The following is a 27,979-nucleotide window of genomic DNA, read 5'->3' on the forward strand; positions in this document are numbered from 1 at the left end:
ATATATAGAATTGGTTTAAGATGTACGAATCATCCGTTTGAAAATGAAAAAAAAATCTATACAAATTTAAAGGACTACGCCTTGTTAATTTTCTCTATAAAACTTTGCAAACTCCAGTACTTATTTTTTTAAGTGGCAATTTTAATTTGAAGAAAAAGTGCTTCCGGCCGTACTTCTGGTTAAGATTGTGCGTTTGACGAAAGCTACTGGCATAAATTAAGTGTATGTGCTGCCCCCTAGCGGTCATATTATATATTGCATGATATTTAATTGAGGCACATTAAAAAATAAATAAATAAAAACAAATAAAACAAATGAGAATGTAAAGGTTGAGAGGCTTTAAAAAACAATTTAGTACATATAAATTCAAAAGTTTCCCTGTGTATTCATTGGCACAAAATTCAGGAGCACTACTATTACTATTTATTGGTCAATAAGATTTAATTGGAGGTAGTAAAGATAAGAGGATCTTAAATAATAATAATAATATAAAAAAAACTCCTGTGTCATGTCAGTTTTTGAAATCTGAGAACTACTTTTTTTCTCATGTGATTATTTTGCTGTTCACAGCTTTCTCATAAAATGTATAAGCCTATAAATTTGGCATCAATGCAAGAACAGACCACACGTCAGGTATCATTTTCTAACTGATTTATTGGTAGATATTTACATTTGAGATTATTACATTGCTATCATACATTGTATACTGTATCTCGGGAGGAGGACTAAAATACTTTGCATATGACAGGTTTTTGCAGCAGCACTTGTTCCTCTTGTGACGTCGCTGCTGAATGATTGTGTTGGACGCAAGCTGCCACAGATATTACCTTTGGTTAAGAAACCCCTTCTTGAAGCATTGCTTTGCATAGACAGGAGAGCCACGAGTTCAGGACACAGAGACGGACATGAGGAGGAGGAGGAGGGAAGAGGAGGAGGCAATGCGTACATTCACAGGTTTAAAGGGATTCGACAGGGTAGTGCAACCAAGCTGACAGGAGTGACCGGGTCGTACTCTTCTGCTTTCATACAAAAACCAACCCATCATGGAGGAGATCAAAGCCGACATGAGAAGCACACAGTTCGTTCAGAAGTGATAACCACGGGGCGATCCTTATCCCAGGATGTCCCAATGTAAACAAGTCCAGCAGACATAACGGGACTGTGTCTGTGGCCCCGACACGCCGCGTGGATCACGGATAACTTCAGAAACACGTACCACCGACCACCTGAAGGCTGTGAAAACTCAGTCATGATGCACTCACACGTTTATGAGTTAAGTCTCAATCCAAGCATCACTGCACTGAACATGTGAACTGGAGCGACAGTCACTTACTTGTTATTGGGTTAGCAAATCAAACCTTAAACTTAAGAGTGTTGGGTTGTCTGGTTCCCTGGTTGTGATGCGATGAAACAGGAAAACAAAAAGAAAAGAGCAGTTTAATTACCTCAAAAAAATGGCTAATGAGATTTAACGGCTTTATTCACGATTCTTGATGCACAAAAATGTTACTTTGGGGCCATTTTTGTCACGCTGTGGACGTGAATGGAGAGAAATACAGTTTGTGGATGAGCAGCCCAGTGGAGCAGCTAATGAGGGGATTTTACCACCGTGTGGACTCACAACACCCAGGGAACTAAACAACCCTACACTCACAGAAATTAAAAACACTTTAAAAACAATTTAAACACAGTGACATTTAAAAAAAAAAAAAACTGATGTTATGTGGAATGGACAAACAAATGCTGACGGCAGGTGACAGTAAAGTTCAGATCAGCATGGGATTATTGCTCAAATCAAGCTTTCTTATGTGTAAAGACGGAGGGAAAAAGAAAGAAAAGGTCATAATAATAATAATATTAATAACTCCTCTATTGCAGGGATTCTTGGGGTGCTATGGGACATGAGCTACCAAACCTCACCTTCACACCAAACTTATTAGTATTCTTGTCATGGGACGAGCCCCCTTGGAACAAGCCTGTGCAACTTATTGTGTCCCAGGTCTGAGTCGGAGAAGCGCTGCTGTGCTGGGCTCAGACCGGGACGGTAACAGGAGACGGGTAATCTAAGGCAAAGCGGACCGGAGATGATAGCGACTTGGAGACAGAGGGATGGCTTAATGGGGGGGGTACACACACACTGCCATTTCATAAACCATCTGATACAGAGTTCATTTGAAGTTCAATGTCAGGAAGTCATGCTAACATAAGATTACACACAAAACAAACCACATAAAAACAGAGTAACATGGTTTACACTACAAGAGTAATACTATTGCTGTGCATGTTGAAAGCTTAAGTCGTTTTCAAAATTGTCTTATTGTGTAACATTACAAAAACAAAAACAAAACAAAAAAAAACATTACAAAGAGCATCTTGGACTACATGTAAAAAGGCACAGCTGGCAATCCTGATTACAACAGTAGTTTGGGATAATGTGCTAAAAAGGTGAGTCTTTCAGACGACAGGCACGCTATCAAGCAGACATAAGCATGTAGTATTAAAACACACACACACACACACACACATGCGCACGCACGCACACACACAGACGCAGAAACACACCGCACTCATGTCAGCATTCACACAGTCTCAGCATGCAAGCTCAGTTAAGTGCATGCTAACTCTAAAACAGCGAGCACGGCCTCACGCAGTCACCACGAAAAGAAAACGAGTACATAAAAAGAGCCCAAAGTACATTGGAAGGCTGTCATGGAATGATAGAGGCAGAGAGTAAAAAGGGGGAACATTTACAAATCTGTTCTTGGCGGTGCTGTATTGTCTAAAAAAATCCTTCCTTTCCTGAATACTCTTCACTTTACTTGAAGTGCACTGGTGTGGCATCGTAAACACATCGTAAACTTTTGCTTTTCTGTGTCAGGATCACATCAGATCACAGGCGGTGTGATGCGCGCTCACGTGCACTGTTTCCTGGTGATGACGCTCAGAGTGCACGCACAGCACGCCACCTAACAGCTCATGAGCAGCACTTCAAGCAAAGTGCCTCTTGCTTTTCCTCGACCTCGCGATAAAAAGCCTCTGGGAGGCCGAGGAGAAGTCGGAAGAGAAGGCACGTTTTTGAGACAATCACAAAATGACTTGAGGGTGAAGTCGTCCCTTGGGTCCCCCCCTCCCCATTTCCCCCGATATCAGCTTTTTTCTGGGGGGCTACTTCACCCTCCAACCTGCGCCTGTGCCCGTCAGCGGCCCGTGGTCCCGGCTGCTCGCCGGCTCACGTCAGCAGGCCCATACGCGTCAGCTTGGCCGACAGGAAGGAGTGGAGAACAAACACGACCGGCTTTGGACCCGAGTGGAGGTCAAACACCTGGAGGAGGCAGGGAGGAGGAGAAGAAAACAGCAGGAGAGAGGAGGCAGGAAAAGACAGAAAGGCCAGAGGAGGGTCGTGAGACAAAAATAGAGGGGAAAATACCATTAACGGGAAAAATTAAACCACAAAATTGACCTCATTATACTTGGAAATGCAGATTGTGTGTGGAGCGAAACTGAGAGTTTCTGCAGAGCACAGTGGCTCCGTTATGGCACCAGCGAGGATTCATTTTTACATAAAATTAAATCATAGTTTAAACTTCAGTTCTATTGCAACAAGATTTAAAACTGATTGTAAATCAAAAAGTATTTGCTGCATGGCTTTCCTGCCTCCTTGCACTGAGACTGTCGAATAAAAAGCAGAAATGACCCTCCTAAAAACAAATGCTAAAATGAAGCAGGAGTCAATCCAATTCTCAGTTTAGTGTTTACTCTAAACCTGGATTAAATTTAATCCTGTCTCACCAAAACTCCTATTTAAACTATGATCCAGTATTAACTTTAGCATTAAACTTGAGGAGGTTTAATATTTAACCCTCTGAAACCTGAACAAATTCACCTGATTCCAAAAACACTGGAAAAACACAGACAAAATTAGAAACGACTTGAAAATTAGTAATAAATAAAAAGTTACAAGATTCACCAGAAAATGACCGCATAGATAGACAGACATATAGATAGATAGATAGATAGATAGACTGTCAGCAGGCAGAGTTTGAAATCATACTTATCCATATAATAATAAAGGCTTTTTAATTTTTTTTTTTTCTTTTTCAACAGAACAGTGGTGTTTTTTTAAGTTTGCCAGTCATATTATACACTGGATGTTTATTTATTAAAGAACATGAAATTAAATATATTTTCCAAAGAGCAGCTGATCCTTGTTTGCATGACTGAGGAGCGGCCCAGCGCTCCTATACACTGTTGTTTTGCACTGAATTAGGAAATTAGTCATTAAATTATTACCAGAAAATTATGTTTCGGTTTCAATTAAGTGTGCAGCCCCAGAAGGGAGGAGGAGTAAAGTACGCAGGAGTCAAAGTCAGAAAAGATAGAATTAATTCTGACACACACACACACACACACACACGATAATGCCAGGTGTGAACGCTGGTCAGTCACAGCTGGCCACCTGTGATCAGAGTACCTGAGACGGAGGTTAAACCCACGTCTGAAGTCACGGATCTAGTCTGATGTAGATTCTCATCAACAATATTAATGATGGCAGAGAAACACACAAAAGCAAAAGGCCTCAGTGGCGCCCAACGTACCATCTCTCCCTCTGGACCTCCAAAGTCCAGGTAAAGGTTGCGTATTCCGTCGTCTGCCGACATCTTGAGCTTCTCAAAGGGGTATCTGTACAGCACGGCGCCCCCCACAGGCTCGGCCGGCTCTCGCGTCACAGTGAAGCCCTTCTCATAGTGCAGCGTCAGCCGGACGTCCTGTCTGTTCAGTGTGCATCCTGGGACAGGAGCAGAGAGAGGGGGGAAGAGATTTAAAGCAGCTTTAAATGTGACGTGATGTAAAGCAGGGTTACTCTGCACTGTGGTGACCTCGACTGGCAGCAAGAGGAAACTGTTTCAACTGGGAGAGGCTGTCACTGCCCACGGATCATGTAAGGTGACAGCACCCAACATCATGATGTGTTTTTGGCAGAAAAAACAAATCTATGGCATCTCAGCGACCGTGGATGGGCTATTCTCTTCCGCTGCAGTTCCATTTGTGTGAGTTAGGCTGAATATTCCTACCCAAAAAAAATCCTGCCTGATGCAGCTTTAAATTTGTGGACATCCGAATCAAAGCACTTTCATGTGTATTACTGTAACTTGAAGAGTCTGAATGTTCCTCCACAATTGTGTGTTTGTGTAGCAGCGGGACGGGGAAGAATGAAAAAAAAAAAAGGCTGAGGCTTTCCAGTGCTGTTACTGCAGCCAACTATTGTTCTCTGCTGAGTGGAAACATTCCCCTCTGGCTCCGACTTCTGCTTTTCCTCCACACTGTTCCTCTCTGTGCGACATTTAATCTGCGTGAGGACATTCGCTGTTTGAAACTTCCCTGTTTCAAAGTTAAATTAAAATACGGTTTTTCGAGGCTGCATGCAAACACGTATGTGAGCCTGTGAGTGGCAGGTTGGGTTCGGGTTAAGGAGGCGCTGAGCAGCAGCTGGTTCAGTCCCTCGCCCTGACTTGGCCCTGCGCAGTCAGAGTGCACTTGAGCAAAGACATTAAACCACCATGTGAGCGTGTCCTGTCCAACTGGCAACCTGGACACTGAAAAGCAGCTAACCTTAGCTGAAACGTTTCCTACCAGGAATTCACTACAGTGCATTTCCTTAGTAAGACTCACTTCATCCTCAACAGCGAGCACCAATCCTCGGATTTAAACTCACTGCACCACCATTTGCTACCCCATGTACACTGACTCTAACAGGAAGGAAAAAGGAAGGAAAATTATTAATTAACCCAGATGCAGTCACACGCATAAGATTTTTTCTTAATCTGTTCTTGTCCGTCCACAATGCCTTTGATAAGATATGCAACTGCAAGGGCCAGATTCCAAAACGTAGGAACACAGAGGACAGATAAAGATCCCAGAGGTTTACTTGTGGACAGAGGACGCCCCGGATCGTCCTCGTCTTGCTCTTGTTCGTCTTGACAATGAACAGGAAGCTCTCTGCTCTGTGGCTGCAGACAGAGCTTCACGCCAGGGAAGGGGGTTTTTGCCTGGGACCCTTTAGTGACTCATTGTGAAAGTGGCAGCACCCAAAGTGCAGAGAGAGGCGCAGCAGGGGGTGTGTGTGTGTGTGTGTGGTGATGGTGAGCCAGCAGAGCAGTTTCACTCTGATGACCGAAGTCATGCTCTGGGTTTTGTCAAGACTTTACCAAGCGACGTGCGCATGGCCACATACCATTCAACCACTTACCACGTACCACAAGTATGGACTGATAATCACTGATACTATATGCACACACACACACACACATACACACACATGTGCAGTCTCACCGATGGAGACTTCTTTGATGAGCTCGGCGGCAGCGTGCCCGCCCTGTACCAAGGCTCGTGTCCATGACGACAGATCCCAGTGGGTCTCTACTCGGAAGACGTGCGACTCGATTCCTCGGCCCGTGCCCGTCCGGGTGGCAAACACCAGGTCTGCTCCCTGGGCTGGAGAGCCCCTGGCACTGCCGGAATGAACCAGCCTAGAGGAGAAAATATAAATATCATTTAGCATGCACAAAACTCTGTCCAAACACCACCAACACCGCAAACTTCCTCCTCGGGAATTGTGAGCAGAAACGCAGGATTTGTGGACCAACGGAACGAGATGGTGGGACTAACCACACCGCTGGAAAAGGAGAAAAGGATAAGTTATGAAAAGGGGCGTGGCTAAAGTGTAGCGGGCAGAACAAACCGCCACCGATGAAAAATGATCTGCTTAGTTCAGTGACGACTCCCACGCGCCCAAACACACAATTAATGAGTCATGAAAGGAGGTGTGCACCTTTTTGGGGGTTAGGTTAGGCTAGGTGCATTACCTCTGTTTTAGTGGTAATGCACCTTTTTGTTAACAGCTACAGCCACTGCCTCACCCCAGCCCCTTTTATCCATCTGGCATGAACAAAAACACACTTCTTCCAACACACACACACACACACACACACACAAATTTAAGCCTCCTAGGGTGAAAAGTGCGACTGCAAAAGGTTGGGGACATTTTTAAATTTCTAAAAAAGTACAGCTTCAACACACATTTATGAATTGAGTTATTTCCTCTCTGACTTTATTTTAACTCAAGAAGAACTTCCTCTCAGCTAAAATATATCGATTCTCTTTCTCTCTTCTTATCTGCGGGTTTAAGAAAGCCCTTTTAATACTCCCTGGAGCTGAATTTGAGAGTTTTGAAAAAGGAAAAAGAAGCAGCTTATTTTAGACTGAACACAGCTAACTCCAGCCTGCCTGCTGTCTTTACCTGGTGGCTAGCAGCGGATGCGTGAGGAGAGGCATGGACCAGGCCTCCCGGCTCCACGGCACCGACTCGAACAGCAGGATGTCTTTCTCCGTCAGGGCCATGACCACCGGCCTGAACTGGTGCCGCCCACCGTCTAACTGGACCTGCCGGAGACAGAGAGTGGGACGTGTCAGCGCCGCTGGGCCAAGAGGAACTACAGACTGTAGTGGACAGGAATTAGGGGCAGGAAGGAACCGTGACACACATGATGAAGAAGACAAAAACACCCTGGAAAAAGGCGAAATTATTTTTCAATGACCGTGAATGGAGGGGTGAAAGTCACCACTGATCTCACAACTCAACTTAATCACAGTTCTTGGGCTTCTTCAGCATTTTACTTCTTCAGCAATGTGATGTCATACCTAAGTTATATCTACGGTCGGCGCAAATAGAGCGATCCGATTGAAAACAAACATCTCAATAAATCGTAATATTGAACCACAGTACTTGTAGAATTGCAATATTTAAATACTTGATGTGCGTTGTTTTTGCAAATTTGACTCATGATATACACTCTCTAGAAGTGTATGATTTAACTTTTTTTAATCTTTTAGTATTAAAAAAGAAAACAAAAATCACAATAAATTGTAATATCATATCACAACACTTGTAGAATAGCAATATTTTAGAGTTGCACTGCATATAAAACGGGACCCAAGCATCGTGACAGCATCAAATCGGGAGATAAAGCGTATCTTCCCGACCCTGCTGGACTGTAAAAGTGAATTATGAACATAAGCACCAAGTGGCACTGGCTTTTTTATATTTTCAGTACAATCGATGAGCAATCCGAGTGACTGCAAGACTGCGATTTTTACTCCAAAAGATTTATGGCATCAAGAAACTGCTAATCGACGAAAGACAGAGAATCACAATCCTCTGTTGCATCACTTTGCAGCGCCACCCTGTTTGACAGTGTGCAGGTAGACGGGAGCTACCTGTCTCACTACCTGACTCGAGCTGAGGGGATGGAGTTGCGGTAAAAACAGATGAGTGTGGGTCTGTCTGCGGCATGGCTGGGTGTCTGGAGTGTTACAGTGACATGAAACCAGAGTGTGTGTGTGTGTGTGTGTGTCAGTGTGACAGGGTGACTGGGTGACAGGCTGAGCCCTACAGGAAACAGTGTAGTTCTGTGGAAACTTCCATTGGCTCTCTGTCTGTGAGAGCTTCCTGTCTAACCTCAGCCTACATGAATACAACCACACACAGAGTGCTTGTTCCTGGATATGAACTGAAGCCTGCCTGGGGTTATTATTTTTTTAATGCAAATGTTGAAGTTAAAAGCTAAAGCTAAATCAGGGGGAAAAGCCTTTACCTTTTTTGCTTCACCACTTAATGGACATCTCTAACATCTTTTACCCTGCTGGGGCTTTATTTCTCTTCACACACTAAGGCAGAACTGCTAGTGCACTACTGTTTACATGCAGGCTGAAGTGAACTGAAGGTGTGCCGTACAGCCAGCAGGACACACACACTGGTTGGTAAATGAGCTTGAATCTCTTACAACAGCCATTCCTGCATGTGTGCTGCTACTGGTTCCTAACTGGACGCTGGAACAAAAGAAGTCAAATCAACTGGATGAAACCACATCAGGACACGTTGTTTTAGCAACAGGTTCTAATTTGAATGATTTTGATATGGCTCATGTGCACCAAATGTAAATTAACTTGTAAACTGACTAGTTTAATAACCTATAATAAGTGCTGTTTTACTTTTCCCTCTAAAATGCTAAATGTTGTGTTTACTTGAGCATTGTTAGGGGAGTAATTCTACCTTTTATTCTACCTACCCTTGGTTAGATTCATATTATATATTATTTATTATATATTATATTATATTTTACATACATTTTCCGTCCTACAAAAAATTTCAAACTGTTCTCACTTATAGCAACAGTGATGCAACAGTTTCGATGTCCATCCTCTCATCCACGTCGATGCTCTGATCCCTGGAAGAGGACAGCGATAATCCCTCGAGCACTAAAACAACCTGTTGCACTTGCAAATGTAGCATTAAGATTTAAGGTAAACAAGGCTGAGCGTACCTGTTCAGCGAGCCAGCCGATGTGTTTGAGGTGGGGTGTGTGGAGGTGGAGGACGAGGCCCCAAGGTAGGCGTTGATGTGCGCCAGGGTCTGCGGCAGCAGGGCAGCGATGTTGGTGTGGATGGCCGTGAACCAGGAGTTGGCGGAGGGGCCGTCTTTGCAGCGCAGCACCACCGTATGCTGGCCGTCCGGCGAGTGGAGCTCCAGCAGCCTGCAGGAGGCAGAGGAGCATTCAGCTGTCCGCACAAATCTACATGTCACTTAGGAATCTGAGACATTTGGCCGAATAATCAACCCGAGGGGAGAGAAATTTATACAGTGGTTGTATTGTAATGCGGAATCATTTCACTTCAAGAAAAAGACCCGTTTTTCTGAGTTAGTAAGACAGTCATCTCTGAATTCTGAGAAATGTTTTCAATGAAAAAAAAAAAAAAAAACATTTTCTGAATTAGTGAAATAAATAACCCTAACCCATTAATTCGGAAACAGGCCAGATTTTTTTTGTCCGTCTCCAGTTTTCAGAGATAATTATTTTGTTAATTCAGAAAAATAGTGCAGAATTATTATTTTTGTGAATGCAAAAAGTGAATGCTTGCGTGGTATTGCCAGTCACACATTGTTACTCATCTCTCTGGCTGCTGATATCCAAACAGACTAACAGCACTGCAAATCAGACATACCCAAAAAATCAAATACAGCTTCTTAGACTCAGACCTCAGAAGTCATGTCGTCATTCGTCTCTGAACTGATGGCCTTTTCCAGACTTCCAGACAAAAAAGGAAAATAGCTCATCTATTGTATGGAAGAAATGAATGGGGCTTTGCTAATAACTTAAGAATAACTTGGATGTTTGTTTGACATCAAAAAAAAAAAAAAAAAAAAAAAAAATCACATTTCTAACTCCCAGACTGTCACAAGGAGGATGTGAAAACCTCGCAGTTATATGAAAATATCTATAGTGTGCTGTGTATTTACAGACATAATAAATAGAGAGATTTACAAATCTTCACATGCAGCACAAAAATTATATTTCCCCCCACAAACTTAGCAGTTTTAAGAAATTACACTTCAGCTCATTATCTCTGACAGACCAAACATTCCAAACTAATGAACATGAGTTTACCCGCCCCCAAACACACACACACACACACACACACACACAAACACACACACACACCGAACCACACCTAAACTCCCACATACACAGGTATTTCTCTCTCTCTCTCTCTGTCTTTTCTCTCTTTCCCATACATACATAAGAACATGCAGCAGTGGCACATGCGTGTCTCAGACCTGTTCTCCAGGTCCGGCATGGTGAGGTTCCGGCTGATGAAGCACATCTTCAGGCTGATGACCTTCCTGTCTTTGGAAGAGGAGGAGCTGCTGTGTTTGGGCGACCCAGAGTCCTCGCTGCCGCTGTAGCTGGGCGACTGCGGGCGCACGCCGTCCCACGGGAGGTCGGCCACCAGGGACGGCTTCTTGAACAGCGGAGAAACCTCGCGGATGTACTTCACTGTGGGAGGGGAAGGAAAAACCGACATGTCATGCATCCGTGCTAAAAATAAATAAATAAATGGTTCGATTTTGTTTTTTAGTTTTCCGATATGGCAGATAGATCCAGACAGTAGATATGGAACACAGATCAAGATCTTATTTGCAGACATTTGCATTGTCAAATTTTGACCCATTTTCAGTCAGGCAGCCCAGGCTCATGTCGTGCAGACTGTTATGCACACCAACTAAAGGTTCCTGTAAAAGTTTTCGTGCACGGCTGTCAGTGAAAAGCCATTTTTGACCAAACACAATATTGAGTTACATAATAACCCAACATGCCTAGAAAATATCATTATATCATTAAATATAATGTAATATAAAACGCCTTGTAAAGGGTGACTGAACATTCACTCTATTGAATAAAGTGACTGAACTGAGAGTTATGAGATTTTTTTTTTTAAAGATTATTTTTGGACACGTCTGCGTTATCAGACAGTCGCAGTGGAAAGAGACAGGAAAGAGAGAGGGAATGTCCCATCGTGGCTTTACAAAGTACACGCTGTACACGGTGAACCAGCAGGGCGCCCCCGGTGTTATGAGACCTTCTGACTGCATTCCACATAAAGATGTATGAATAGTTTTAATAATTATTATCATTTATTAGAGGTGCACTGACGCTGTCTGTGGTGTCTAAAAACGAAGGGGCCTTTTACATCAGGTGCCATTGTTTCATTGTGTGTGAGAGAGAGAGAGAAAGAGAGCATGGTGGTCGAACAAGCTTGAGAGTGAATGCAGAGAGGGAGTAGTCCACTTCCGTGTTTGGTGCAGTTATGTTCGTCAACATGGACTCAGGACGCTGATGCACACCTGGGGACGGCTCACACTAATCATGCAAACTGGACTTTGGTGTCCAGCGCCGAGTCCCTGATGTGAAATACCCTGAAGTCTCCCTGCATGGCTTCATCAGAGAGTTCGGCCTATGAAAGCATATCTGATTGAGTCCATTTAGCACCAACATGTTTTCATACCTGCTGGCTTCTCGTGTGTGTGTTTAAATGATGTTTGAGGTCCATGGACGCTCCTTTGCTCCCGTAAGAATAAACATATATCAGATTGCTGCGGTTTGTTAGAGTGAAGCGAAAGCCTTGCACAAACTGACCCCAGTCTTTCCCCACAAAGCGTGACAGTGGCTGAATATCTGCACATTTCCAACAGATAGTGTGTTGATAGTTCCACCATCTGTGGGATTCTGCCCAATAACACACAGTCACTCAGGACATATGGTGCGGTCAGCCATAAACTTGGCCATAAGGAAACACTCGGGGATTTTTAAAAACAAAATTTTCCTGGAAGAGCTGAGCGCCCTGTCTCCCGTCAGATCCACTTGCTAGCCGGCCCTTCCAGCGTGCTTTTAGACAGCTGTGGCGCAACACTATCAACAACCAGCTCGCAAATTTATGTAGACTGGCCTATGGCCTTTCAATGAGCACTGTGATTTCACAAATTTGGCAGGGACAGTGATCTTTCCCAGTGTTTGTCCAACCTGAAGTTTAAGCATACTTATTAATTATTATTAATTATTCACATTTTATCCAAATGTAAAGGAGGATGTTGACCATATTTCAGCAAAGAATCTGGAAAAGTAAACAGTACCTGCTATCTACAAGCATGTCTTAAAAGGATATACTGGTCCCCAGTGTGGAATTAGCTTAGAAAAACAAGAGTTAACTTGGCCGTACAGCTGTGAGCTTGGCAGTTCGGCTGTTTGTAGAAGAATGGCTTTCACTCCAATATGATGGATTCAGTTTCCAAATTTGGTCCCGTGGCCTTGTCCACCTCCCACCCTCACCAGCCCACAGTCACGTGCCCTCGCTCGCTCCTCCACTCTTATCGTCCCTTTCCCTTTGGCATGCTTACTTTCTCCTCGACCGATCCTCCCTCCGCCACACGCTCTCTTAGTCTATTCACGCTATGAAAAGCACAAGATGTGCTTAATGTCTTTGTGTGACTGTGAGAAATGAAGGAGTGAAAAAGCAGACTCTTTCAATGTGTGTGTTTTGTGTGTGTGTGTGTGTGTGTGTGTGTGTGTGTGTGTGTGTGTGTTGGGCCACCGGGTTGGTCTGCTCTGTCTGAAACCTGAGACCAGGCTCTGAAGAAGTGAGGTCATTCCTGAAAGCAGGCTGAGATATTAGGCTTGTGAAAGTGTGTGCATGTGTGTGTGCATGTGTGTGTGTGTGTGTGTGTGTGTGTGTGTGAGAGATAAGAGCTCGAGAGGTCTGACTGTATGGAGGTGTGTTTGCGTGTGAGTGTGCATGAATGGAATAAAGAAAGCCAGCGACAGAGTTGGGGTTCAGATGACGGATGAATGTTCAGCGAGTTTCGAGACGGGACTGCAAGAGACTGAGACACAGCCAAGGAAACATAACAAAACCATAGACTTGGAAAGAAAGCCTGAGCATTAATCCATGCATGCCTGTGTATACATTAAGCTATGTATGACTCAAATCGCAGGGCGGTGCTGGTAGTACTGTTCAGGCATTAGGCCAAGAAATGGAACCTCATTTACTGGCCTCCCTAACCACTCTGCCCATACCAACAGCGTCTGGGAATATTTCTGCATACGTAAGTGGTTTGGACCGAGTCAATGAGTGTGTGCAAAGATGCATTCCTGAATGCCCATGTTTAAGTCTGAGTGTGTGTGTGCACGCACACGCAAGCCACTGTTACGCGGCTCTTGTTGCAGACTAATAATCAGATTTGCAGCAGAGATGTTCAGATGAAATAGTTTCCAACCACAGACTGAATGCTCTGTTTGTGGTTGTACAAGTTGGAGTTTTTACATCTTCAAACACTGGCTCTGTCTCCATCGCTCTCTATCATATACATCGTCTTCCATCGACGGATTTCCATCCTTCAAGTTCTCCATTATCGACACTGCAGACCCACGGTTTATTGAAAAGTCCAGTAGTAGCACTACTGCTCATAATGCTACTACAGCCATTACTACAACTACAGCTGATATGACTTATAAAATCTCTATCACATCATATGAAACAGCTGTGAAGAGCTTTAGAGAGAACTGAACAATAACAAATGGAAGCCACAAAAGACACATGGTAAATATGAATACAACTGGCAGCGAAACCCTCACACTTCTCAAACAACTGGGCGCCAAACAATCAGACTTACAAGCACCAAAAACAAGAGTAAAATAGAAACACGGCACTACGGAATCATAACGAGAGCTAGACAGAGATTTAGAAGTGCCTTTTTCAAACAAGCAAACGCAGTGAGCAGAGCAGGATTCTTTAGTCACAAGGCAGTGACACGAAGCATAAGATGAGTTTTCAGTCTACAACAGAACACAGCTCTGCCGTTTGGACCGAAGACGTGAGGTCGTTTCACCACTGACTGATTTCCACAGACAGGAGGCAGGAGTCCAAGCTGGGCGATGGGAGTACAGAATTGGACAGGAGCTGAGTTTCATTAGTTGTTCCCTTTCCCCTCGCTGACGTCCCCCCGGCGCTTGGTAGATATCACATGGAGGCCACTTGGAGATCAGAGGGGGAGTGAGCAGGAGAAGACCGGGGAGTTTAAATGGAATACACACTATAGAATTAAGGGCAAAGTAAGTGTCATTCAAGGTGTAGGACTTGATCATGGTCTGAAGGTATGGCATGCAGATCCCCGCATTCCCCGTCTTGTACACAAACACCATGATTGGAATATGATAGAAGAGGCCACTGGCAGCCTGTGGAGGGACTGAGATGGAGGGGACGTGAAGTTGATGTTACAGGCTGGGAAGACAGGAAGTCGGGACATGCAGAACCCCAGATAGAAAATTAGGGGTGTGATCATTTTTTTCCTGGATTGCTTTGGAGTAAAGATATTGGTATCATATGAAACTAGATGACCTAAGGAATCCACTGGTAATGTCAACCATGTTTTGCTCTGTTCTCAGCAAGGGGGCTAAATATCGTTCCAAGTTTAGGCTAAATTTTGGTGAGGGAAAATCTGTCACGGCCATTTCCAGCAGGGTCCCTTGACCTCTGATCTCCAGCTCTCTGAATGAAAATGGGTTCTCTGGGCAGCCACGGCTCTCCCCCTTTGCAGACATGCCCACCTTCTGCTAATCCCATGCAGTTTGGGCCACAAACCCTGCAGTCCACATGTGTTCTTGTGGCCTGTTGTAAAATGGTGTGTTTGTGCAGACAGGGGCCTAAACAGTCTTGGAGTTGCATCAACTGGCTTTGACTGGAAAGCAGAGACTCTTGTGGATTCAATGAGCCATGTTTGATTCATGTGTGATGATGTTCGCCCCCATAGCAGCCATTTCACTGCAGGCAGAGCATTTTTTCCAAACTTGGCATCACTGTACAAGATGCCCTATTGTTGCATCAACAATAATCACAGCCTCATGAAACTTTACAACCAAAAGAGCAATCTGGGGGCATTCAGAGGATGTCTGGTTTTCTTAGATATATTGACAATAATACAGAGTTTCTTAGCAATTCCCAGAACAGAAGTGCTCACCATCCAATCACCAAAAAATGCAATTCTCATTGAAATCTCCAATTATTGTGATAAAAATTGTGATTCAAGAGGACAAAAAAAAACTGCAATAATTTGTACCAATGAATTGCAAAACTTGTAGAATCTCAATACTTAAAAATACATATCAAATTGGCACCCAAGTATTGTGGTCGTATCAAATTGGGAGTTAAGCAAATTATCATGATTTGAACATGTAGCTGAGCTCCTGGTGAGGAAAAGTTTGATTTGAGCAATTATGGTTAAACAATAAACTGATAACGCAAATTTATCGCAATACTTCCTCTTGTGATACCTTATCGATATACCCATGTGTATGGGTATTAGAGTTTTCAACTTAATTTGCACAGATAGCACATTTGCATTACTATGAGGCGTGCTGATTCCCTGCCTTTAGGTTATTTCACTGGAAGTGTTCTGTCATGTACATGTTGCAGTCAGAGTTCATTAAAACACTGAAAAACATGTTTGATTCCTGTTTGTTGAAAAATTATTATGCCATTTCCAGGATGTCTGTTTCTTCTTCAGCTACAGATATTGTGATGTGTCAAAACTGATAGTCTTACAATTTATTACATAAAGCAGAATCACCTGTATCATGATAACATTGTTATCGTGGGTAAAATATCATGTAGTATCATATCAGAAGTCACCCAGTGATTCTCACCCCTGGCATAAACCCGCAGAATTGGGGTGTGGCCACATTGATTCCCTTGCAGTCAGTTATCAAGAGTTACGCTGAAATTTTGCCAGTCCAGGCAGGAGTCACTGTGGTCTTGTCAGTGTTAGTAAAGGAGAGGATTTTGAGAGAGCAGGATGTTCCAGGGAAGCATAAAACCTTGTTAAGACTGACTTTAAGGTATTGGGCAAACATCCAACAGAGTTGCATGCCTCAACCTGAGCGTCGAAGGACGAGAAAGCAAAATAGAGTCGAGTGTTAATGACATAGCAGTGGATGAAGAGGTGGGACGAGGTGATACAGCGAGCAATCTTATTTAGAGAGAGAAGAGGAAGGGGCCCAGGACTGAGCCATGGGGGACCTCGGTGGAGAGGGAATACACAATTCTCCCGCACAGTTCCTCACAACTACAGTCAAAGAAGTAGATGACAAACAATGAGAAAAGAGAGCTGTCGAGCCCTGGGATCAAGAGCACAATAATGCATATCAATAAAAGTTGGATTCATAAAACATCTGTAGCAGTGCCTGTATAGAAGCACATTCAATAAGCTATATTAATTCTTTGCTGCTAAATTCTGCCGATGCAGACACTCAAAAATGTTGAGGAATTTTTAATTTTTAGACAGATTATGATACCTATCAGCCAAAACATATACAAATCTATACCCCCTGAATCCATCTGTATGGTTTCATTCCATAGTTAGTGTGATTAGTGATCTATGGTTTCTGTAACCACAGACAGGGCCCGACAAGGTGAAACAGATATGGTAAAGCATGCTTTGAACACAGAGAAAAACACCGTCCTCTAAACAGTACATGTGCATACACTTTTTCCAGAGGAAAACTTTTTTCCTGTTTCCTATAATCAGTGTCACCAGAGTAACGGGACAAGAAGATATGGGAATGATTCATTCGGCACTCGCAGTGAGTTTCACAATCACAGCTTCCCTCGGTTGTGGAAAACATAAAAGCGTTGCTGTGTCATCATTATCATCATCAGGGCTGCAGAGCCCAGAAGCCTGATGTGATGAGTTTGCACATACATTTTCCATTTCAGGATTTTAAGCATCTGGTTTCCTGAAGATTTTGGTATTTAATATCCAACATTTGATGAACTGATATATTGATCAGTTTTAGGTGGCTAAACTCTCCACCACATCTCCAGCTGTTCTGCTCTCTAATGGAAGATGATTCTTTGCAGTTACAGCAATATGCAAACGGACATGCTCTTATTTAAAATGTCATCACCTAATTTTTTTCGTGCTTTGCTATATTTTCCCGACCTGACTAGGAAGCATCCTCCTCTCTCTGTATTGCATTGTACCATATTTTCTCTCTTGACATCATCCTAGGTTAGATCTAGTTGTTTTTTGCTTGCGTTGCACGTCTGCCTCTCAGAGTTGTAAGTCATTCTGTCTGTCTCCCTCCTTACCAGTCTGTGTGTGTGTGTGTGTGTGTGTGTGTCGGGTGCTGTTAAAAGAACTCATTAGGTCCATCAGGGCTGTCACTCAGCTCCACTTCTGCTCCTAATTAGGCCTGTACACAGAGGACTTCCAGCACTGTGTGTTTGCGCGCATACACACATCTTTGCCTTCATGTGTGTCTACATTATATATGTGTGTGTGTGTGTGTGTGTGAGAGAAAGAGAGAGAGAGATTCCCCAGAGGTGCCATCCAACATCCCATAAGGCCAGCTCCCTTCATGCCTCTCTGCCCACAGCAACGGAGGAACAAAAAAGAACAAGTATAGATAGAATAGAGGGAAGAGAAAAAAGAAGAAGGAGGACGGGAAGAAGAGGAAGAGGAATGCGAAAAGGCAGAAGAATCTGACTCAACACATATTTGGTTGTGGCACGAGTCCTTGTTCAGGCTGTGCCGCTAAAAACACACAACATACAGACACACAGAAACACACACACACACAAACATTGACTGCAATAATCTTATGGTTGAAATAATAGGTTGCAGAGTGGCCTGTGACCCCCCCCAAAAAATTCCCGTGTGGTTTGGACAGCTCCTCTCTTCTCGCTCTTCCCTCTTCTGCTGCTCTGTCTCCCCTTTCCCTCTTCTCTTTATTCTCTATCCCCCATCTGTTTTTTGTTTTTGAGATGTTTTTTTTTTTTTTTCTTTTGGCATTTCTGCTTTATTTGACAGTTACAGCAGAAACAGAGCTAACAAATGAAAGCGCAGCAAATGGCCCGGGACAGAATCGAACCTGGGTCGCTGTGACTCTGCCTTAACGGTGCTCTTTCTGGTGGCTGAGTCACCGGGACAGCCCCATCGTTCCTGTTTTCCATCTCTCCCCGCACCCTCTACCCCCTTTTATCTGCTCTCCTTCTGTCATTCAGTCCTCTCACTCGTTCTTCCCACACTGACAGCCTCTTTCTTTCCTCCTCTTTCTTTCTCTTCCTCCCCTCCCTCAGAGTCTGCCTCTGCCAGACCCCTAATGAGAACAATGTGTGAGATCTGTGCGCGTGTGTGTGTGTGTGTGGACGGCTGGTGGTGGGGTACATTGCTCTACACCACTCTCATGGGGTTCTCCTTCCAGTGTGAGAGCGTACACGTGTATACAGAGCTGCATGGATCTATGACCCTTATTGTGGCAAGCTGTTTTACCATTTATTGCCTTGCTCACTATCACTGTAACTGTGTTATTGTAATTTTATTAGCCGCTGTACACTACATACAAGTTTAATGGGTGCAAGTAGCAAATTAGTTTTTTTTTTTTTTATTAGTCACTTTTTTTTTCTTTTTGATGGTGGCAAATTAATGAGACATGCATGTTAAATACCTTTTCATTATAAAACGGCTCACTGTTGGAACCCAGGAGCCAAGGACGTTTTTTTTTTTTTTTTTTATTTTGATATTTTGACTTTTCTTTGGCCCTAACAACAATAAAGAAAAGAATGTGCAATTTTGTTTTTGTTGAAAAGCAGTCTCACCCCATATAAAGTCAATTAATGCCAAAAGTTTAAAAAAAAATAAAAATAAAAATATTAAACGATAATAAAACAAAAACAACAACAACAAAAAACATTCTTTAAAAATGTTTTAAAAAATTAATGTATTCAAAAATACTATAAAATAAAAAAGAATTGTGTAAAAGATGTAAAAAAGTATTTAAAATTTTTGAGCTTTCAGAAAACATCTTTGTCGGCTAAATTAGACATTTTGATTCAATACTGTCGAAAGAAATTAAGCAAATTTCATTCAGGTTTCATTCATCGTCATGCATTAATTCCTTGTAACTATTTAGATAAATCACTTGTTCATATTCTAATTATGACTTGTTTCTAGTTGCTATTAAATCATGACAATCAAGGAGTACAGCTTAAGTGGTTGTGCCTAATGTTACTGACTACTTTGAGGGAATAGCAAAAAAAAAATTAGGCACTGATAGCTATGAATTAAATTGTTGTTAGTAAAAATAGAAATGTTCCCAAGAAAAAATATTGGAAACAAGTAAAAGTACAACTGTAACTAGCTGGAAAAACAAGTGACTAGTAGTGACTGAAAAAATAAGTACAAGAGGATCATTTCAGGCACCGGTGCGTTCAAGGGAATAATTAACAGAATTATTTGTACACACATGCACACACACACACACACATACATGTGCACACAGACTAATGCATATGCATGCCATACACACATGCAAGCTTAATTATACACACAAGACTGCACATCCACCCAGATGCCCACTTGATAACACACACCACACACACACACACACACACACACACACACACACACACACACACACACACACACAGATATCAGAAGAGAGAAAAATGAATTCCCTTGTCTGTTCAAACACATAATGTCACACCTGCCCCCTTCTGTTTTCTGGTCTGACCTGGTTCAGAGACAATGCTCAGGAAAATGTTGCTCATGTGTGAACACATGAATGTGTTTATCTCGCGCCGTCACACTGGCACAAGTAGCCACACACATCTTATTGTGTTGTTGTCTTATTCTTATGATTATTAGACTTATGCCCCTTCGATGCATGCCATCCTCTCTCTCTGCCCTGTCTTTCCTGTCTCTCTCTACTGTGACTGTCTAATAAAGCAGAAATGTCCAAAAATAATAAAAAAAAAAAAAAAAAGATTGGTGTGCCAAATTTTTATGGAGGCTAAAGCAGATTATAGCCAAAAGCAGTTACTTCCATCACTCTCTTTTCCTCTGTAGACTGGTCGCTTACGTTTACCAGTCATGTCCGCACCATCGTCACATTGCAGGATGAACAATGTTAAGTCAGAGAAATTAAGTCAAACACGTCATGCTACAACTTTTTTTCCTGCTTGATAAAAGGAAACCTCACAAGGTTCTCATTTTCCATGACTAATCTACAAGAGAAGTCCATCTCATGTAACCTAATTTTGTTTAAGAGTTATGGATACACAGAGTTTGTTCCTGGTGATACACAGCCATCAGTTCACTGTGCGCTCTGGTCAAGGGGTGAACTTCATCACTTCACCACAGCAGGCCCCGCGGGTCACCAAGCACAACCTGAAAAGGAGCGCTGCCTGTTTTGGTGGTTTGGTAAAGTGATCAAGAGAGCCCTTCACCAGAGCACATAGCCAAGTGATGCCACCTGCCTGCAGACATGCACGACACACGGCTGCAGACATGCACGACACACGGCTGCAGACATGCACGACACACGGCTGCAGACATGCACGACACACAGCTGCTCGCATGCTGGAGGCAGATGCTCAGCGACATGAGGCAGCTGCTCAGTATGTGCATCCCTGCAACTGTTATCATCCCGGTGCTGTTTAAAAGTCATTCAACAGCACAACTTAAATTCAAAATTACTACTGAGGTCTCTCTCTACCGTTCACACACACACAAACACACACATAAGACCTGTGAGGTTTGGGCAAACAGTCCCTAACAGCGCTTAGGTGTAAGGTTTGAACTCCTGCTCCGACATTCTCGTGTTCAGCTTTCTGCAGTGGTAAACTCACCCAAAAAATACAATGTACGTCCTGGATTTTTTTCACCCGTGATTGGACCAGACACGGCCACAATAGGATAAAAAACAAGCAAGCAAGACTGGGAATCAGGCAAGACGGAGACGCAGCGACCCTGTAGTTTGAGCAGGGAGGGACAGCAGAGAGCTGCACAGCAGACAGTGAATTACCTCTGAAAAACAAATGCTTTTCAGAGGTTTTGACTCACTGCAACTACAAGAGCTTCCTCATGCTACAGGTCTGTCCGCGGCTGTTGTTTTCGAGAACAGCCGCGGACAGACAGACAGACACACACACACACACACACACACAGAGGAGTGAAAACAATATCTCCATCATTGGTGTTCTAACCAGTAGAGATAAAAAGATATGACAATGTCAAAATGTTTTTTCCAATATTGTGCAGCCCAGGCAGCGAGCCTCTCAGTTTGGACACCTCGGAGGAATTTGGACAAATGTTGCCACGCTAGTTTGGCTCGCTCCACCTTGCTGGCTTGAAAATAGGATATTTTTTGGATAATGATGCTAGAAGGAGCACAGATGCTTTCTTAAAAAGGCATCAAGTAATCAATAACATTTATCGACTTCTATCACGACCAGCTGGAACTGCAACAAAATCAACAGAACTTTCTTTCCATCAAACCCAAACTGTGGCTTCATGCCCCACCTTGGTTACGCTGTCCACTCTATGAATATAATGCAATGCTGATTAATCAAATTAGAAAAACTTAATGCACATTGGACATTTTGATAGGAATTCCCAGTTTGGCAAAACAGTTTTCATGCTCGCTTGAAAACTCCAGAAATGTTTCTCCCCCGAGTCTCTGTAATCTGAACTGTCATTAATCAGTGGATTAGAAAATTTCAAGAAAATTTCTTTGATTTCATCTTCCTACAGCAAAATGTATGGACAACACTGGTTGGCACCAAAAAAAAACAAACAAAACTAAATTCTTCAATCCTGCCAATCCTGTCAATTAACTTTATTTTAAATTCCGGTGGAGATCCCAAGGTTTCCCAAGTCACCAAACACATCCTGCTGTATTCCAGGGAATGTGTATAAAATGATGCACAAGACAGATAGATATTTTCTATTTGAGGCGATGCTGAAGCCATAAAACAACGGCATCTTGGCTTGAATACTGCGTGATGGAGCTTCAATGAAGCTACAACCAGCAGATACAGAATATGAACCTGACACTGTCTTACAACAGGGGGGAAATGCTTTTGTTTTCCAACTTTTAAACAACTAAAGGGGAAATTTTAAAGCGAAACGGAGCATTTAAGGGCTAATCTATTGTTAGACCACTCCATTTTTTGTATAAATGTTTTCTTATAAATGTGAGCCTATTCATTTGGTTTCACCCAGCTGATGCCAATGCACCTAATTCACATTCACTTCGAAAGTTTGCTGAAAATCCACTCCAACTGTTGAATGGCTAGATATCTCCAGCGCATTATCAAAGGTCAGTGCGGTGACAGGGGCCCACCCTGCATGTGGAGCTCATAATGAGAGCGTGCATGGCCTATTTCAGGTTGTGCAGACTCATGCTCAATGGCGGATTTCGCCGAGCAAGGACAGCCAGTGACGGAGTGAACGGATGGTCAGCTAGTTTTGGCCTTGGAACAAAAGAAAATAACTGTTCCTCATCAGGCCTGTCCCCGTTTCATCAATGGCCTCTTTGTCTGGGACGAGCTGTTTTTATTCCTCCAATTATTCCCACAAAGCGCTCATCCTGCATCTCCTTCCACACACCAGCAGGCTAACCCGATAAGACACAAGGGGCTGGTGCGATGAGCTTTAACTAATTATTTGAACATATGGGACATTATGTCTGTCGGTCAGCTGGTGGGGGAGGTGGGGGGTGGAACGAACCATGTGTCATGCCTACAACATGTATGTCATGTGTTAACAGGGCAAAACCACTCAATTTGAGAAGAGTTCATAATCCTGTGGCTTTACAGTCTGTAACTCCTTCCCCGAGGCACAAAGCGGAGAGTCTTGACTCCAACTGGATGTCATCAAGATGAAAAATCTGGAGCTGCTGTGTATACAATCCACAGGGGAGCCGAGCAGTAGACCTGCACTGCAAAATATGTGCACCTTAACAAGTCATTTTTAGCTTTAAAAAAGATGAAAAAACCACACCGGTGATTTTGATTTAGCACGTCTTCTAAATAATGCACACTTGGCATTTCTGCTACTCGTTTCCCAAAGCAATCCGTCGTATTTATAGATCTCCGGTATCATTTCTCCTCCCTTTTCTCCAGCCACTGGTTTCCATTCGCTCCACTATGACATGAAAATGAACTTTCAGAGACGTCAGACTTTCTTCACACCAGGATCCATCACTGTGATAAAGTCCTCCACATCAGTTTTCCTGAAAGCAGCAGCACTGTTGTGTTCTGATGACTTGAAATTGGGCGGGGTGAAATGCTCCCTCCGCCACGGAAAATAGTCCTGCTCCGAGGAAATGTTTGTTTTACACAGCAAATGATCGGTTCTGTGGTTTATGAATAGCAACGACACTGTTATCTGCAGAAGAGGAACATTATAAGGTGACTGTTTCAACCAAAAATTCATATTTGAAAAGAGACGGATTTTGATTATATGTTGGGAAATCTTTAGTACCCCCACATGATTTGTAAAATGGTTTACTGCCATGTAAAACGTGGAGGAATTGCAGTAAATGGGACACCATTCATAAATCACTGGCATGGTGCTTTAAGAATCAGTTCTGGTTCTGCTTTAAATAGCACGCAAATAATTTAACTGTTCCTCTATCCACTGTTACACCTTTATATCTCTTCTCATTCTCTGCCTCCAGTTCATCCAGATGGCAGCAGTGTGTGTTACCAGTGCGGAGAAGCACACCCCATCCAGGTCGGAGCCGCCTGTGTTGACCTTTGCCCTATATGCGCGCATACAACCGGAGGTCAGGAATGTGGGGCACCTAAGCTAATTGTGAAAATATCTGGGGGTTTATGTATTGTGTACACGCCACAGTGGTCTGGAAATTATTCAAGCCTCGTTCTGACCCGCTGCACTTTGGTTTGTCAGGCCTGTGGGAGCCCAAAAAGGGAGAGAGGGACTGGGAGGAAGAGTCAGTCCACAAACAACACAACTCACCGCCTGTCAAACCCACAAACAATGACAGACAGTTGACACATTCCTCCGCAGAGACAGCCATGTTTGTGCCCACAAATCACACCCTCCTATCTACGATGAGGATCAATACAAATGTTTTTTTTTTCTTTTAATTCCAGTTGATACGTTTTCCCTAATTGCCTGGAAAGGACATGATCTGCGCTGCATCCTGTGCGACATTTTCACGCGTCATTTGCTTTCTTGAAAAATCAATGACACCAATGGATTTTTTTTTTTTTTTTTTTTTTTTTTTACATCAAGCCTCGAGTTCTTTCCATGGAAAGAGCGGAAAGGGGTTTGTTTGGGAGGTTTGTAAAAGGCACAACCAGGGACCTCACTTCGACTTGTTCAAAGAAGTGGAAATGTGTCGCACATTGATTAGTTCCTATCCAATTCCAGCTAGTCAGTATTCATCCCGCGTTCATTCCAACCCATTAAGTACTGCATTTAGCCATTCCTGGCCTGAAGTTTCCTAACCCCAAGGGCTCTGTGGCTTCTCTCTCTCCAACTCTTTCCACTTTGGTACAGATTGCACGCTTCCACGCTGGCCTGCGTGCACACTTTGATACTGTATCTCTGCATATCTCTGCTCACTCTCTGCATGAGTCAGTGCATATCTCCTCACAACTTTCAACACATTTGCTACCTCCATCTAGAAATATGCCATGATAGTGCAATCAGACACTGTAGATGTCCTTCTGTTCTGCCCACATTGGCTTCCAAAAGCTGAACAGGTCACAGTGCTAACATAAAATCTGCACATTTTTTATATGAGTTTTAAGGTGAAAACTTTGGACAGCACACATTTGCACAATTATCCTCCATATATGCAGTAAATACACATTTTCCCCCTCATGGTGTTTGGCAAATATCGCCTATGTCTTGATATTGTTATAATATCTTGCCTCTTACACAGTGGAATTCATTTTTTGGCGCATTTTCTCATACCCTTTTTTTCTCAACATGCTCTACATATTTTGTTGTTATGATGCGGTGAAGAATGATTAAAGTCACTCGGGTCTCAAAAGGATAGAACTCAGAAATGTTCAGGACAGCTTTTTTTTACTTCATCATGACCCAAAATACAAGAGCTTTTTCCTCCATTCTTTATGTTTTTGAGCACATCTGACATCAAAACAATAGATTCAAGATGGGCATTTTACAGCCTTGCATTGATTCTATGGTTTATTAGTCTTGGCACGAACCTGCAGGGTTTCATTCTTCCTCAGCCTCATTTGTAACATTAGTAAACAAAGTGCTGTGTCCTCCCATTTCAAACAGCACTGTCTTATTTACATGCCATGATATTTTTTTAAAGCTATAAACTACTGTTTGCTGCGACGATGACCCAATTTCACCATTGATGATTTAAATTTGATATTTCCCTTGTTCATCTCTTCTCCTCTCTATTCTCGTTCTTCTCCCCGGCCTGGACAAAAATCAACAGAGTCACACAGACAAATGTGATTTGCTCATGCTTACAGTGACCTCTTATCTAAAACAAGCCACAGTCATCCAAATACACAGTACAATGTATCTAACTTTGACTGTGACCACAACTGTGGTTACTTTCCTGTTTACACTAATCAAAGGCTTCTGTTCTGTTGATAGTATTTAACCCCCACAGCCAGGAGCATCAGCAGCTGGGAGGCCGGGGGACTGTTTGCTCATGTGAGGCTGCCTGTTGTTGCTGCTTAACGTGTTGGAGAAATGCTTATATGTGCGGTGAAAGTGACGGTCCACAGAGGAGAGGAGAATCTAGAAAGTTCAGCATGCCTGGCTGCAGCTCTTTATTTTCAAAAAAAGGGGGGCCCAAAGTGTGTCCTTTTTATCATGTGCGCAGATGAATGTACTGTCTCGTCAGCATAAAAGGGGGTCAGTTTACTCAGCTTTACACAATGGCAAAGTTGGAGCATCTTGTGTTATTTACCACCAAAACTTGCTTGGACTAAGCGGAGCGATGGCTGATGACAATGTAATATTTAATCAGTGTGAAAAATGAGTAGATGTAGGTCACCAAACTATCAGCTTAGATGGAACACTGGTTCACAGGGCTGATGGGCATATTTTTAGATATGACTTCCTCATTCATATCTTTTTGTGTTTTATTAGTGATACAAACTGTAAAACCACTGAGGCTATATGGTATGCTACAGAGCCACACCTTGCCGAGCCCAAGTGGCGCTGATGCTAATATAATCTAACGGGAAATAGGAGGGAGAAGTGGGAAGAAGAGTGTGCATACAACACACGAGACTAATCTCGGCCTTTGTAAATCCCCGCTCTTGCGTTGGCCAACTTACCCTCCAGCGTCACCTCTTTCCCTGCCTTCTTAAGCGCCTGCACCGCCAGGTCGTGTGTTGCCTCCCGGAGGTCGTTCCCGTTCACCGACAGGATCGCGTCGCCCACCCGCAGAGCCCGACTCTGGTCGGCGGCGAGCCCCGGGAAAATCTTGGAGATGAGGATGGGCATCCGGTTCTCGCGACCCCCCTTGATACTGATACCCAGCCCGCCAGACTCCTGTTTGACAACTCGGACTTTCCGCACCGCCTCCGAGGAGCTGTCCAGACTGACGGGGACTTCGCTTTGCCTCGACCCGAAGCTGGAGCCCGGGCTGCCGTAGCTGGAGCCGGGACTTCCAAAGTCAGAGTTTGTGCCGTTATTTGGGTACTTCCCGGGGCTGTTTAGACCGTAACTGCCGTCATACTGGCCGCGGCTGACACCTCCGCGCCCCGGGCTGCTGCTGCGCCCCCGCCCCCCGTGGTTCTGGTTCGGGTGTAGTTCTTGGATTTGGCCCGGGCCGCGGTTCGGGTTCGCGCCCGGTGCCGTTCCCGGGTCGTTTCCGTTCGACATGCCATTTCGCAGGCCCGCCGGGGAGTTGTAATCCAAGTGATTGGCCCCTTGTCCGCTCGCCTCCGCTTCGGCCGTCAAAGTCAGCGTTTCTCGGGTGAGTTCGGCGGCCACTCGGATCCAGCGGTCGCGGAGCAGAAGGTCCAGTTGACCGTTTTTGTCCGCCCTGGTCCAAACTGCCATTTCTGGACGGTGAGCCTGCTCCGAGGCGGGCCGCTTTCACACTAAACTCATCATCAACTTTTTTCCTCTTTTCAGAGTGCGCACAAGCAGCGATTAGGCTACACTAGCCCGCATGACACACCCACTTACACACTGACTGCAGGAAACCGGAGGGAAGAAAAAACAGAAAGGGCCTCCAAACGCGAGTGAGAGGAAAAGTAAAAAAAAAAAAAAAAAAAAAACAACTGGCTGTGATGGGCCAGCCTGAGAGGGCCTGTTGTTTAGTTGAGGCTCTAAGCTGTTTGACAGCCAACATCAAATCCCCAAGAATTCAACAATAGGACTTCCCTTGTGAACTTTCAAAGTAAAAAGTTTTTGAGAACTACAACGTGCGAAAGTGAAAATAAGACAGTGAAAGTGAAAATAAAAACGATGCAGTCAGTTTCCCGGCTGTGTCGGAACAGTGTAAATACAAATCACGGGTAGGGGCGGGCTTAGTGATTTGGGGGACCGGGAAAAACCCTGGCGTGGGGCCCCCCTCACACCCTTTTCTCTTCTTATTTTATTACTTATTCTTGACCCACCTGAAAACTGTCAACAAACCTTTAAATCAATAAAGACACTGAGTAAAATAGTATGATCTGTTATTTATGGCCGCATATGCAAAAGTAATAAAAGTGCTGTCAGTTTCTTTTAGTATTATTATTAGAAGTCATAATTTAGGGAAAACAAAAATCT

General features: G+C 43.6%; 1 protein-coding gene across 1 annotated transcript; it reads right to left on the reverse strand.

Moving 5' to 3' along the window:
• Positions 1-636: 636 nt before the first annotated feature.
• sntb2 (syntrophin, beta 2) lies at positions 637-27,559 on the reverse strand. The gene is given in 8 exon segments (XM_030053291.1): positions 637-3,322; positions 4,596-4,786; positions 6,331-6,527; positions 7,298-7,440; positions 9,381-9,421; positions 9,424-9,590; positions 10,673-10,892; positions 26,533-27,559. Coding segments are annotated over 8 exon segments (1,782 nt in total). The 5' UTR covers positions 27,263-27,559; the 3' UTR covers positions 637-3,229.
• Positions 27,560-27,979: the final 420 nt, after the last annotated feature.

Source organism: Myripristis murdjan, chromosome 6, assembly GCF_902150065.1.
Source record: "Myripristis murdjan chromosome 6, fMyrMur1.1, whole genome shotgun sequence".
Classification (NCBI taxonomy): domain Eukaryota; kingdom Metazoa; phylum Chordata; class Actinopteri; order Holocentriformes; family Holocentridae; genus Myripristis; species Myripristis murdjan.